Below are 15,254 nucleotides of genomic sequence, written 5' to 3' on the forward strand. Positions count from 1 at the left end.
GAATCAAAGAAATTAGTTGCAGAAAGAAACTTTCAGTTCAAGTTTATTAATTGTTCACAAACCTCTGCACTTCAAAAAGCAAATGTTTGATTCAGTACACAGAAAAATCCAGAAAAGCCTACTAACAATGCATTTTTCCTTGTTAAAGATTTAAGCAGGTTTAGAGCAAGCAATACACATTGATAGCTGAACAATTTAGAGGGTGGTCCGTGGATGTTTTTGTTTGTTAGTTTAAAAAAAAGAAACCAGTACATTACTAGCCACCAGCTCCTATATGTGGCCCAGTGGTGACCAATGGCATTTAAGGCTGCTGTTCGGAGTAGCCTGAGACTAGACAGGTGGCTGTTTTAGGGGGTTCAGTAGAACTCACTCCTGGGTAAGTACAATACGATGGTAGCCATCAGGATTTTGGGGTTTGTTGTACCTGGTCTCTCTTTATAGTTCTTAGTTTTGTTTTATTGAAGTTGTGATTGTGTCATGATCTTTTAATCTAAATGCTGGTCTCTCCTCCATTACTTGAGAATTTCCTTCATCTTTGTTGTGCAGTTCCTCATTTTTCATTGCGAATGTTTGGTATTTTTCTTTTCTTCAGGTCATGTTGATGCCTTGACTTCAAAGTTGTTTCTGCTTGAGCAACTGCCTGCAGAAGGGCTGAAAAAAAGATTTGGCGCATTTAAGTGAGTGAGCTTCCTATAATGTAAAAAATTTACAAGGTATTTGTTAATGACAGCTTCAGAATATGAAGCATGTCTGAGCAAGGCAGCTCCTTTTAAATGTCATTCCTCAAGTTGCTACACTGTTAACAGTGCACTTTTATTTTATAACATTGTTGTGACCACCCTGGTTGAGGTATATTCTCTATTCCAACTCTACATGTTAATGATACAAATAAAATACAGTACAGGGCTTCACCAGGTGCTACCTGTTGGTTTGTTGTTATGGTTTGGGTAGATGATATACTTAGGCAGAAAGCTGATGGATCATTTAGTAACACCAAATAGACAAATTGGATGACATTAAGTTGAGGGAGGGGGCCTTTATTGTCAGGTGAATTTCCCCCATCAAACCATAGGTAGCACTTTCAGTTCACGCTGAATCCTTGCCAAAGCAGGCTTCTTTCGTCATTGTGTGTGTTCTGAACAGTCAGGTGGTGGCACAGGCCACACACTTCCAATGTTCACTTTGCTGTCATGATTTTGAAACTTTTGTGAAAAAACGTAATATGAGAGTCTCTTGCCAGATTTCCCACATGTCTGGTGCTGTGGTGGCTGAATGGGGCAGTACAGTGTTACTTCGGTTTTTGAACATCTCCATTGACAAACGTTTCAGTTTTCGAATGCTGTAAGCCTGGAAGTACCATAATTGGTCCGAATATAAGCTGCACCTTTAAAATTGGAGGGGGGGGGGGAGAAAAAAGAAAAATACCTGGCTGCATATGGGGGTGGCGAGCCGCGCTACATTGTCAAGGCGGGTGTCGCTTTGCCGCGCTCCTGGCACTGTTTGCCACGTGCTCTTGGCTGCACACCATACGTTTGTGAATATAAGGCACACTTTAACTTTTTATGGTTGGAATTTGGGGAAAAAGTTAGGCTTATATTCAGGCCAATACGGTAAATGCTTCAGTTTTCGAACACACCTCAGAAGTTGAACATGAAACACAGCTTCCGTGTTGAGTTTTCCGTTTTGAGGCTTCCATACTGAGGTTTTGGTTTTCGAACATTTTGGAACTCGAACAGTCTTCTGGAATGGATTATGTTCGAAAACTGAGGTACCACTGTATAGAGCTGAGTAGCCTGGTCAACCAATCAGGGAAGTTTGCCAGAATTCACAAACTATGTAGCTGTATGTGTGTATGTTTTTGAGAGACCAATGATTTATAATGCACTAATTTTTAGTGTTCATGAAACACTTCCCTCAAATTATTTGTTCCTTATGAATGTTAATCTTTCTGTAAGTGCGGAACTGACACTTTTACAAGCACCACATAGGTACAAATAGTGTTAGTTCCATGCTTGCAAGAAACCTGTTGGTTTTAGGCAGGGGCCTTTGCTGTGTTGTTTTCAGCACCTTCTAAAAGCCTTTTGGTTTAGGCAAGCCTACCCAGACATATAATGGTAACATGCAATTTTATTATGTACATTTTTAGCAACTGTCTGTTTATATTTTGATAAGATCAGACACTAAAATCAAGTTAACCTAGTTTTTATCAGCATTTTAAGATGAATGTTTTATATTCTAGGTAAACTGCTTAGAAGTTAAGAATGATTAAGTGGTATATAACCATCCTGTTACATTAATAAATTTACACATGCAGGCCAGCAAATTCACTGAATATTCTCCAACATATACTGAAGAAAGTGAGTGGGTATGTATTTCCTTTGACTTTATTTCTAAATGGTCCATGGTCCTATGCTAATTTTGTGAATAAGTACCAGAAAAGCCCTTGCAGACTTAGAGCTCCAGGTGCATAAGGAAGGCTCACAAGCTGGAAGATCCTAGGGAGCCGTGCAGTGGAAGGCAACAAAAAGAGAAAAGGGGCGTGGGTAGCAGGATCCAGGACCAAGAACCGTGAAAGCTGCTGAGCCAAGGTTGTGAGAATGAAGGGAAGGCAGGGCTGAAGTCACGTGCTAGGCAGACCCAATGCAAAAAAAAGAACCTGGGCTGAGAGAAGCCACATTCACAGACCAGTAAGCTATCCAGCAGAGGAACAAAATAAGGAGAATTCTGCACTTGTTTAGCCAGCGTCCTGACCTGATCTGAAAGATTTTCATCCATTCTTTTGTTAATCTTTTTATATGGCACTTTCCCATGGGATTGTGGCTGTAGTAACTTGCAACATGTCGGACAATCAGCAATAATTAGCACAATTCAAAGCTGGTATGAACAATTGCAAATAACCATAGTGAATAGTCAGCAAGTACAAGGTAAGATTGTCAACAGTAGGAATAAACTGACCTAATCCAGCATCTTGAAACCAAACAGGAGAGGAGAATAGAGCTGAACACAGCAACAAAAATGCACTGTGCTTATTGCCAAACAGCATAGGGTTCTCCATAGGCATGTTTTTTGCCAGCCACACGCTTCGCTTGTGGCAGCCTTTCTCCCAGCTGAATCTCTTCTCTCCATATGGGAAGATAAAGGCCTTAGCATGCTTCAGAGCAGTGGAGCAGGGTGTGATACATAGAAAGGCTCAGGCTCTTGATGTTAGTGTGCCTCCACCAAGCACGCCTTTCCAGTAGTTCTGTGCCCAGGAAGGAACCATTTTGGGGGGGCTACATATAGGCCAGGCAGGGGAGAACAGGCTTCCTATGGATTGAGCACCTTGGAAGAACTGGTGACTCCAACTGCTAAGCAGCCTATCTGCTATGTCAGAGATGCAAGTTCTGGGCATGAGAACAAGCTTGCTTGCCTCTCTCCTCGCTCCATCACTCCCAAGTGCTGAGTGCTACTTCATCTGTAGAATATACCCTCATGTGATGTAAGCATGTGAAGGTGGTGTGCATCACCTGTTTACATGTGTTATCCCCTACACTTTCTTCACAAACACATTTATTTATTTAACCAATATATTATTTATTTAACAAATATGTGTTTGTGAAGAAAGTGACACGTGCTAAGCAGTCCTTGGAGTTGACTGGATCTAAAAGTCCCATGTGAAATCTACAAGGTAGTAGAGTAATGGAGGGAGCATAGGAAACAGTTGGCACTCCTGGCTACCTGCTTGAACTTAATGGTGACAAAGCCTTCTCCATTCCTCCTCCCAGAACCAGTGGTTGAGGAAAACAGCGTGGTGGTGAGGATTCTATGTGCAAGTTGTGTTTGCTTTCAAAGGAGTTTGCAAAGTGCAGGAGGTAGAACATTAAGTCTTGTACAAGTCACAGCTCTTAATGTTGTGGTGATCACACTAGAGTGCCTACTCCAATGCAGTACATCTGGCAAATGGGAGCAGAATACCCTTGTGCTCTTCCCTTTCTGTACTGTTCATTTGCTTCAAAGCCACAAAGCCAACCATTTTAGCCTCCATTTGTACTTTTAGTTTGCAGGAGGGCTCTTACCTATTGGCTCATGCAGCAGGAGACTCTTCTGTTACCATCTATAAGAGCTGCGACGGAAAAGCCACCCGAGCAACGTACAACTTGCATTCAGCTCACTCTGCCCTGCCCAGCATACCTTCTGCCCTCTCAGTTCCGTGGGTGCCACTAGATCCTAACATCCCTCTGCCCTATCATTTTGCTCAAGGGCGAGTTCCATGCACTTTCCCACCAAAGCCAGCAAATCCTGTGAAGAACCAGAAGGTGAGATTTTAATATGTTTTCCATAACATGGTCATTTTTTTGCATTTTATGGCGATTTGATCTCACCATTTTACATTTATATATATTTCCAGTATATAGGTGTGCTTGTGTATATCTGCCAAGTGAAGATTTTATGTATTCATTCCTTTTCTATTCCGTACCTTTGACATATGAAAGATACCAGGGTGGCTAGTAATATGTAGCGTAAACACTTCATATATCTGATGAAGTGGACCCTAGTCCACAAACACATGTGCCTTTTAAGGAACCACAAAGACTCTTGGTAGTTTTAGAAAATGGTATGTGGTTCCATTAAAAAAACCAGGAGCCTCTTGTTTTTCTTGACTGTGGCTGTGTGATTACTTCTATGATTTTGTTGTTCCAGTTAGAAACATATAATTTTATATGGGTGGTTGTTTCTTCTTTTTTCTTTGTAAATAAAACCAAACAGCTCCACTGAATGTATACATTTTCAGTCTCTTCCAACTATATAGTTGAAGCAGTGAGAAAATGTTCAATCTCTTGCAGCTCATAAGGAAGTCAGACAGGCCACACTGCTGCATCTATCCCACTATTATCTCTGCTGAGAGGCAACAGCTCTGGGGTTCCTTGCAGAGATCCTTCTGCCCTGAAATTATTTTTTAGTGATCTCAGGAGTTGAACCTGTTGCCTTCTCTCGACAGAGCCACAGTTCCTTGTGGGTTTTATTTGAAATATTTATGAGAATGGGGAAAAGAAATATATTCTGTAAAATCAAATATCTGGTCACCCTGACCTGCTCAAAAGATAAGGAAGAGCTTAACAAACAAACCTGTGATGTTATACTTGTAGACAAATGACCATAAGCATAAGAAACTTAAGAACTGCTCCATCTATTCCAATATTCTGTTTCTAACTGGTCAGCCAGGTACCTCTGGTAAGCTTGCAAGAGGAGTATGAAGGTAGCTGCATGACCCTGTTTGCCCCCAGCACCTGGTAGGGTTGCCATATTTCAAAAAGTAAAAACCAGGACACCCCGTTTTACAAAAAGGCCCAAAAAACATGTTATTTTTGGTTGGCTTGCCTAAGATCCAGTACAAAGCACTGCCTTTCAGAAATTCCCCCCAGACATCAATTCCACCTTTGAAATCCCAGTAATGTCTGGATGTATGACAGCCCTCACACCTAGTATTTGGAGGTCTACTGCTCTCTACATCGAGGCTCCATTTTAACTGCCATGACTGATTGATCTAATGACATCAATGAATTTGTCCAATGCTTTTTGAAGCGATCCTAAGCCCAGACCACATCCCATAGTAGCAAATTCCCTAATTACATTCTGTATGACAAAGTACTTTCCTTTCTATCAGTACTGAATCTACTGCTTATTTACTTCATTGAAAGACTTTAAATTCTAACATTTTGTGTGTGGAAGAGAAATGCCCTCCCTCTAAACACCACGTTTCCCAAGGGTAGCTGGTGAATGGTTTATAGAGTAAGCTTGAATTCTAGTACTTCTTGAACTTGCTGGTTAGTGTAAAACATTGAAGCTGCAATCCTGTGCATGTTTATCTGGGAGTAAGCCATATTGAACTTGGTGTGGCTTAGTGCTGAGTAAAGTTGCATAGTATCGCACAGTGTGTCTTAACACTGGGAATGTGGCCCAGTGTATAAGGGAAACAGCTGCTTCTGCTGCTATATAATAATTATTTAGTGCCAGCAGAGTGAAGGGTGTTATCCAGTATCCAAAAGTGACTTGTTGCCTCTCTTATAATATTAGCCAGAACAAGCTCAGAAGTGTGGGTGGGACAGGGAGCAAACAGGTACTGTATAATGTACAGCTAAAGAGAGATGAGTGTAAATCTGCAATGGCTTTTCTGAAAAGGTGAATTTGGGAGATTGTGAGGAAAGAGGAGTGTTTAAATACACGAAGAGGCTGTTTGAACCACAGAGAATATTATGGTAGAAAACGCAGAGATAGAAATGGAGAAGGAGGCGAAAGGTGTAGGCAGCTTGCCCAGCTTGAAAGCAAAAAGAGACTGCAAGGGAAGTTAAATAAAATACCTGCAATGTTATGCAAATCTACGCTGCAACTGCATTTGGAATACTGTGGGCAGTTCTGATAACCTCACATCAAAAAGAGTACTGTAGAGTTGAAAAAAAGTTCAGAAAAGGGCAACCAAAATTATCAAGGGTTTAGAACAACTCTTCTGCAAGGAGAAGTTGCAGACTTTTTAGTTTAGAGAAAAAATGTTTAAGAGGTGACATGAGATTATAAAATTATGCATGGCATTGTAACTGATGGTGAAGAGAGGCAGTGTGACCAGTGCGGAGATTGGGGCATCATGGATCTGTTTTGGCTTGTTGTCATTTTGGATGTAGAGTGCCATAGACCTTTGAGATAATACGGAGGTGTTTTCAGAAGCTGCATGTGATGTGAGTTCTGTGACTGGAACTCCCCAAGTCTTTTTTTATTTTGCATGGAGCAGGCAGGAGTGTGCAGTTTGGATTGGTGGTGGGGGAGAGTCTAGCCCTTTGCCCCTGTACTACAGCCTCCAGTGGAATTATAAACCTCAAAAGTGCTATTAGCTTAAGCTATTAACCCAGAAGTTTTTCCCCATCTATCGCATAGATCTAGCTACACCAAATCAGGCAGCTGCCTTTGATTAAATGCAAAAACATCAGAAGGCTTCCACATCACTTGTAGGTTTTCAGGAAACTTAAGATATAAGCGCTTGTTCTTGAAAGCTCTACTTGTGTCTTTTTTCATAGTAACTCAGGAAGTAGCTAGCCAGGAGCAAGATCACAGATCATTGGAATTTTCACAGATGCAGCTGAAGGGGTAATACTGTACAAAAATGCTGAGTATCCAATGAAGGCAGGGGTGTGTATCTGCAGAAGCTCACAGGTTCAATCCCTGACATATCCAGGCAGGGCTGGGAATGTTCCCTGTCTGAAACCCTGGAGAGCTGCTGCCAGTCAGTGTAGACACTGCTGAGCTAGATGGACAAATGGCCTGACAAGGCAGCTTTCTACATTCCTTCCTATAAAGCAGACCCTTCACAGCAATATATCATGTAATGTCATTTGCTCCACCCTTAACTGTTTTAGGACTGAGTTAAGGGGGAGGAAGAAGGTGTTTCACTGTTTTTCATTTCTGAGCAAATGTTAGCAAAGTTAGGTAGACTCTACAAGAAACTTCATACCCTGAACTTTAATCAGATTTGAAGTAGTTTCCTCTTTCTCTCTCTCTTTTTCTTCCCTGTTCTTTTCACTCCTAGATGAGTGGGACAAAAGCACACACAGGCACACCCAACCGCAAAGAGCAAGTTCCCATGGAAACAAACAACGATCACCCGCCAGCTAATCCTTTTCGAAAGAGACGTGGGGCTGCCCAGAACAAGTCAATGATGAGAAATATCTACAGGCAGGCAAATCGAGGGTCAAATTGGAAGTGCTGGAAAAAACCAAAGATGAGCAAAGATGAGCCAACTTAGTCATTTGGAGGAAATGTAGAGCAGAAAATAACTTCTTTTGTATGCAAATGACTGTACAGCCATGGAGAGAATGCCAGGATGGGCGAACTTATCTGTTAAGAAATGCTGCTGTGTAAAACCTTTTGACTTATTTTCTGTATCCAGTCAAATTGGATGAGAGCTGTTTCTATCAAGGCAAGTGCAGACCTGAAGCAACCATCTAATAGCTTGCTGTTAGTGGGCCAAGTTGCAGGGAATAAATGTGGGGAACTTTCTGAACATCATATTTTATTATTAATAAAATTAAACCAGCCACAGCATGCCTTTCGAAACCAGCTGTTGCACTTAAGTGATCTGGGCCAAAGCAGATCCATAACTGACTCTCAAGCAACTCCCACTCCAGCTTCTTTTGGTTTTTCTTGAAAGTTGGTTGACTCCCACATCGCATCTCTTGGATCCTCACTTAAACAGCATGCTTGAAACAAGTACCACAGATACATGCAATGAGTTTGTGTTGCAAACAATTACAGCCCAATGCTGCATTTTAAAAAATTTCTATTTTATACTTGTTTGAAATTGAAGTAGGCTACTCGCACAAAGTTACTTTAATGCAGTTAAAAATAATAATATGATTAATTTTAAATGTTCCAGTTGCACACTCTAAAAGTTTGAATTTGACTTTTCTCATCTGTTTGGTTGTTGATAGTGGTGTTTTTTTCTGTGCGTAGGTTGTAAAAAACACTTGTATTTTTATATCCTGAAATGATTCCAAGTTTGAGTCTTGTCAGCTTGGCTGCCTTAGTGTAATATTAAGTTGTACATTGATAAACTACTTTTTAAAGAAAACATTATTGCCCTATTCAGATACACAGGCGGGCCCTATCATGAAGTGGTGGTGGTGGCTGGGTACAGCGGCAGATAGTTGCATCAGACTGATGCCACAGGACAGTTCTCCTGCTGAGCCTCCTTGAAATAAACAGCTGTTCAAGAAGGTGGTTCTGCTGCTGCTGTAGAGTTTACTGAGGTTTGCACAGGATAACTGATTTGTAACCCATATTAGTACATCTATAGCAGGCACCAAACTAACTTTTCATTTCAGGTATCTTTGGCCCTCTGAATACAGACACACTCTCAACCTGGCTGGAATGTGTCAATGAACTCTGTTAATGCCTTTTGCTTTCCTGGATGGAGAGATGATGTGAGAGGAGGGGCTGGTTTTTGCATGGTTGGAATTTGGCTGCTGTACAAACATAAGAATGATATTTGTTTCTCTGTCCACTTCTCCTGACCCTCTGCTCACTTCTGCCTCTCACCCTGCCACCTCTGCCATGTTTCCCACAAGGAAATGCAACCCTCAGTCTAAAAGAAGTTCCCTACCACTGTTCTAAACATTTTCATTAGGATCAATTTCCTTGTCTGGGGCTCCACTTAAAGAACTACTCTTGGTGAGAGAGAATGTTTTTAAACAAGTTCTGTGTTCAACAGTACAAACCCGTACAAAGAGACAACTACTTCATGACACAGAAACGAGGTTTAATACACTAACACCTTTTCATTCATTTGTCGCCTTGTTTACCTTCTGTTGCCATAGCAGACACCTTCTTCTCTGTTCCTCTGAACTTGTTTCAGTTCCTTAATGAAAAGGAGCCAAGTTTGCTTTGCACTGTTGCTAAATAGTAGGTTCTGTTTCAAAACCATAAATCCAGTCTTTGACCTCCCACAGAAGAAATATTTTGGCGGTGAGTCATGTATGTGCTCGATAACAAAAGGGTGGGGTTCAGCAGCTCAGTTTTTCAGCTCGCTTTAAAGTGGGGGAAATCAAGGAATTTTCTCAACCTGTCTTTTAAAAAGGTTTACCTTTTACTTTTTGCTGCTCAACCCTCTGTTTAGAGGCCATTTGGTTGAGAGGCCTCTGACAGTTAGCTGTACATGATTGCATACCCTCCCGCTTTTCTCTTGTGATTGGGATGGCATTTCTTGGCTGCTAGCTGATATATGCAGATGGGCTGCTGCAAGGTTTAGGCTTTAGGGTGTTCTTGGTGTGGCACTTATTGCTTATGTTCCCATGGGAGATGCCAGGCCTGCTTCACTGAAGTCTCTTTTCTAGACAGGCAAAACTTGTCAGTCAGACTTTTGAGTGCCTAGAGCTTAAAGCTGTATGCTGAGCATCTGGGTGTGGCTTTCAAATGGTGCAGCATTTTGTATTCCTTTTTCTAAGGCAGCCTTTGCTACCCAAGTGCCCTCCATATGTTTTGGACTACAACTTCCAACAGCCCCAGCCAGCATGACTGTGTTACCGTGGGGCTGGTGAAAAACTTCCATTCATGACAATGGAAGCAGGCTGTGGGTGCTCCAGGTTACAGGAGTGGGGGCAATGAGTTTTTCAAAAATCTAAAAACCCTCCCAGACGAAGTTTCAAACCATATCAGGGGGCCTCGTCCTACCTGTTGTTTTTTTATTCCATTTGCACTAATCCTAATTGCACAAATGGTGTATTGTCTGGTTTGTCTAGGGACTGCACTCAACATGGAGATTTAAGGGAAAGGTTAAAAGTGGTGGGCAAGCTTTCCTTTTCATGGCATATATTCAACTGTCACTTCTCTTTAAGGAACCCTAGTTAGATGCAGCTGATTATCTAGAGGCGGTCCAGAGTTTCAGGGTTCGGTGTCATTAGTATGCTGATGAAACCCAACTCTGTTTTTCCTTTCCACCTAAATCCAAGGAAGCTTCCTTGATACTAAACCAGTGTCTGTCATCCGTAGTGGACTAGATGAGGGTGAACCAATTGAAACAGGTGCCCTTGGTCAGTTGGAAGGCAGAAGAGGAAATAGCCAGTGAAGACACAGTTTTGCAGTTTGGGTGTGTTGCTGGACTTAGCCCTGAGTGTAGATGCCCAGGTCTCTGGTGTGGCCAGGAGTGCATTTGCATAGTCAAAGCTTGTGTGCCAGCTGTGCCCATTCCTTGAGATGTCTGATTTGGCCTTAGTTACATCCCATTTGGATTCCTGTAACATATTCTACATGGAATGCCTTTGAAAAGTGCTCAGAAATATCAAGTGGCTCAAAGAGCTGCAGCCAGATTGTTGACCAATCCTTGTTACAGCAGCTTCACTGGCTACCGGTCTGTTTCCAAGCACAATTCAAAGTGCTGGTTATAACCTATAAAGCTTAGATCCAAAATCATAGTTCCTCAAAAGAGCCTGCCCAAGTTATGAGATCTTTAGGGGAGCCCTTCCCTCATTCCCACCACCTTGACATGCATGTTTGGTAGGGATGTGAGAGAGGGCCTTCTCGGTGCTTGCTTCCCAGTCTTTGGAACTCCCTCCCTGGAAAAGCTAGACAGGTTCCCTCCTCATCCTTTTGCCAGCAATTCAGGACTGTTTTATTCCAGCAGGCTTTGGAGAACTGTTTTTGAAGGAAAGGGCTTTTAATAGTGCTGTCCTGTTTTTTTCACTTTTCAAGTATTGTCTTTTATATTTTATAATTTTGCTTTATCTGTTCTGTTTTAATTTGTGTAAGTTGCTGTGAATCCTGGTCTGGGGAAAAGGTGGTTTAATAATAATAATAATAATAAATGAATAATAACTGAGAGGCTTCTGAGGATCATCCCAAGTTTTAAAAATACCTGTCTAAACTAAAGGGAATTGAAAGTTGCAATGGAACATCATGCAAGCAGTGACACCATAACAGACGTGCAACAGACGTGGAGTTGCTCTCACTAAGCTGAAAACTGGAAAATGTTTCAAGGAATCGGTGAACATCCTTTGCTCCTTTTATTCAGGGTGGGAGTGGCATATCCCAAACTCATTGGTAAGGAACATAGGAAATCTTGTACTGGCTCAGCTTCTGGTCTCTTTCCCCTTCTCAAACATGACCTTGCAACTATAGCCCCTTCCCCCGTCCCCAACAAAAATCCTGTGTCATCATTGCCTTGGCCATGTGAAAAAATGAAAAAATACTGGGACATGATATATAACGAAATTGAAAAACTATTTAAATACACTTTCCCAAAGAAACCAGAAGCATTTTTGCTAGGGAAAACGGGATGAATTAAAAAAGGAAGATTGCAAACTATTCATGTACGCAACAACCGCCGCTAGAATCTTAGTGGCTCAGAAATGGAAATCCCAAGAAATCCCAACTTTAATGGAGTGGCAGACAAAAGTGTTTGATTCCATAGATTTGGTGAAATTGACTTATAAGATTCGGAACCAAAAAGAAGCAAAGTTCGAAAAGGATTGGTTGTAAATTTGTTGAATATATACGGAGTAATTGTAAGAATTTAAAAACTGTAGCAGGATTAATGTAAATCTTGTGATGTGGATGGAGTGTAAATAAGAAACTGTAAGAAAAGATTTGAGACATGAAAACCGTTGAAGAGATGGAAGGAAGTCCGGGTGCAATAAGGCGCAGGGTAAGTAAGAAGACATACAAATTTTTGAATGTAAGAGTATTTATTTTATTTGTTGTTGTTACAAAAAAGCAATAAGAAGTATTTGGGGGGGGGGAATCCTGTGTCATCATTGCCTTGGATGGGGCTGGCCTGCCCACTTTATGCAGGCTCGGCCACATGATAGTGGCATCACATGCTGAAATGGGCTGGACTGAAGTTGCCATGTGGCTACAGCAACAGTTGCCAGGATAGCAAGATCAGCCTTTATCTGTGGCACATGGGCAGCATGTTCTTGCTCCATTCTTGTGTTGTTGAGCTTTCAAATCCCCACCATAGTGCTGCTGCCGGACAGAAGAAGCAGTCAGTATCCTTAAAGCTGTGGTTTTCAACCAGTGTGCCATGGCTTTGAATTATGGTCAGGGGTGCCGTGGGCAACAGTGGCCTCTATCCCTCTTTCCTTCCCTCCTCTGATGCCCTCTTGTATCTGCCTTCCAAATGCTTGTGCAGCTGTTTGTTGCAGCAGCCTTGGCTACATGCTCCGCAGGTGAATGGTGGCTCTGGGGCTGGCCAGGGGGTGCTCATTGCTAGGAGCTGAGACAGCAAGTGGGTGAGGGAGCCCAGCCAGCTAGTCCACAAGCCCTTGCTATTGGGAATGGACAGACAAGTCACATGTCCCTCTCTTTGGGGTGGGGGGGGGCAACTAAGAGACCAGGGACAGCAGCAGCAGCTGGCCAGAGATCTCCCAAGGAAGGAGACAGAGGAGAGGGTGTTTGAAAAAGGGTGAGAGGCTGCCAGCTCTGCATGGAAGTGGTGACATAACATGTCTCCTGAACCCCACAAGGATGCCACAGGAATAATGTAGTTGGTTAAGGGAGCTGTGGACTAAAAATAAAAATGAAAAATGAAAACCTCTGCCTTAAAGGAATGAACCCTAGTTCTCAGTGGCATGACACAAGCTTTGCATGCAGAAAGTGAGGAGATTTCACCCCTCCCATATCCAAGAATCTGTGGATATTCTCTGCTGACGCTCAAGAGAGGTGGGGGCGGTTTCTGCTCACTACTTATTCCGCTCCAGCCTCACATCAAAGAGAGAGACTGAGTGTTAGAGAGAGATCATGTGTATAGATAAGGTTGCTGCTAAGAGCAGCTGCAGACACTCAGTGCAGTTCATCATTTTTGTTTAGACCTCATTTAGCTCTGTACATAGTTGTGTATTATAGTTGTAGATAGAATAAAGAAGATATTCTACAGAGCTGCTCTCCGAGTCGTTTATGCTCTGCTATACTCTGCTGTGCGACGACTGTCTTCTTGTTGGAGTGAATCCAGTGCTCACAACTCTAAGCTGTGAGTCCACAGCACTTTGACCAGTTTCTGTGCAGAAGGTGATCTCTGGAAGTGCTACCCAGCTCGCCTGGCCCAGTCGGAGCTGAAGTGTGTGAGTCCAGTTGGTGGCACTGGCTCAAGGGCAATGCTGACAGAAAGTGCCTCCAGCTAGGGCTGGGATGGGTCTTCTGTCTGAGACCCTGTGTGGACAACCCTGGGCTAGATGGACCAATGGTCCTACTCAGGAGAAGACAGCTTCTTTTGTTCTTAAGTTCCTTCTCTAGCTAGAATTCAGCATAATAGATGCAGGGTTGCCACTGAAAACAGCATGTGGAAGTTGGGCTGTTAGAGCAAATTGAGGGCCAGACTGACTCAAGTGAACAGTGAACAGCACAATTGATACTCACTTAAAAAAAAAGGCACCAAGGCAACATGAGAACAGGCCTTTTCCGTGGTGGCTCCACATTTGTGGAATTCTTTCTGCAGGGAGACTTGCCTGGTGCCATCATTAAATATATTCAGGGACCAGGCAAAAACCTTCCTTTTTTACAAGACCTTTGGCTTTTAAATATGGCCTTTTAGAGTGGGTGGGATGTTTTCATGTGATGATGATGATATGCCAACCAAAAATACAGGAAAGACAACAACAAATATTAAAAGACTTCTGAAACAGGGCTGCCTTCAGATGTCTATGAAAAATTATATAGTTCTTTTAACTCTGACATCTGCCAGGAGGGCATTCCACAGGGCTGACACCACTACCAATGAAGCCCTCTGCCTGGTTCCTTGTACTGTAGTTTGACTTCTCACAATGAGCAAACTGCCAGAAGGCCCTCGGAGCTGGACCTCAGTGTCTGGGCTGAACAATGCAGGTAGAAATGCTCCTTCAGGTATACAGGGCCAAGGCTATTTAGGGCTTTAAAGGTTAGCACCAAAACACTGTATTTTCCTGCCCCTTGGATTTAATGGGCTTTTTTTGTAAGTCGTTTTGAATTGCCATGGCAAAAAAACCAACGTTGTGGTTTGCAAGTCCAGGTTTTGCAAGGGGAATGTGTCATATAATTCTAAAACATGTGCTTCCCTGCACCGATAATGCAGGTGACATGACATCATCGGGGTGCATATCTTTCCCTCATCAGCCACCAGTAATGCCGCTAACATGATGTCATCAGATCACTTGTTTCCTGGCCCCCAACCCCTTGGCTGTTAAAATACATCACATTCTGCCCTTGCTCCACACATGCTTCCTTCTCTCTTGCATGCTACTTTTTCAGATTATTTGGGAAGTCCCCACTTCAGATTGGGGTGCTTTGGAGGGACCCTGCTTCAGTTCAGGCAAAGCTGTCTGAAATGGGTCCGCTTTGGTTCTTGGGTCGGGATTCATCTGAATCTTTTGCACACCCCTAATGAAGTTCTGCTAGCCGCAGAACTAGCTGCAGCAAATGAAGAAACTCTCAGAGTCAGTAACTCTGGTCAGACCACAATTCTTTCAGTGTGTTTAGTTTAGCTCCCCACTTTAGAGGAAGGGGTGATCATTATCTGATCTATGCAGAAGGTGCACCCTTGATCCATAAACCACATAGGCACAAATCCAGCTGGTCTTTTGCAGGACCAGAACTGGACTTCACAATGCCATGTTCCAATTGCCTATCTGTCTACCTCTGCCAAACAAATGGGCATTGATCCTTCTTATCCAGCTTTCATGATTTTTCTTGATTGCAAGGGGTTGGGGAGGTTGGCTCAGAAAGTGTTTTGTTCCTTAAGCCTCTTTCATTAAATCATATTGGTT

General features: G+C 42.6%; 1 protein-coding gene and 1 long non-coding RNA gene across 4 annotated transcripts in view; one reads left to right on the forward strand and one right to left on the reverse strand.

Moving 5' to 3' along the window:
• Positions 1-8,082, forward strand: part of ICE2 (interactor of little elongation complex ELL subunit 2) — a 31,935-nt gene extending 23,853 nt beyond the window's left edge. For 2 of the 3 annotated variants that reach the window (XM_081887615.1, XM_081887616.1), the window contains exons 12-15: positions 593-677; positions 2,315-2,365; positions 4,037-4,295; positions 7,556-8,082. In XM_081887615.1, the coding sequence (XP_081743741.1) occupies positions 593-677; positions 2,315-2,365; positions 4,037-4,295; positions 7,556-7,771 (611 nt within the window). In that variant the 3' untranslated portion in view covers positions 7,772-8,082. Of the gene's footprint in view, positions 1-592; positions 678-2,239; positions 2,366-4,036; positions 4,296-7,555 lie in introns of those variants that run through there. The other variant, XR_014162701.1, reaches the window with a different exon arrangement.
• LOC309356390 lies at positions 7,810-13,110 on the reverse strand. Its single transcript, XR_014162752.1, has 2 exons — positions 12,015-13,110; positions 7,810-10,249 (listed from the first exon to the last, which is right to left on the reverse strand). It is a non-coding gene; the product is annotated as an uncharacterized lncRNA (long non-coding RNA).
• Between the last annotated feature and the right edge of the window lie 2,144 nt (positions 13,111-15,254).

The sequence above is a fragment of the Podarcis melisellensis genome (genome assembly GCF_964234715.1).
Source record: "Podarcis melisellensis genome assembly, chromosome: 14".
In the NCBI taxonomy this organism is placed as follows: Eukaryota; Metazoa; Chordata; class Lepidosauria; order Squamata; family Lacertidae; genus Podarcis; species Podarcis melisellensis.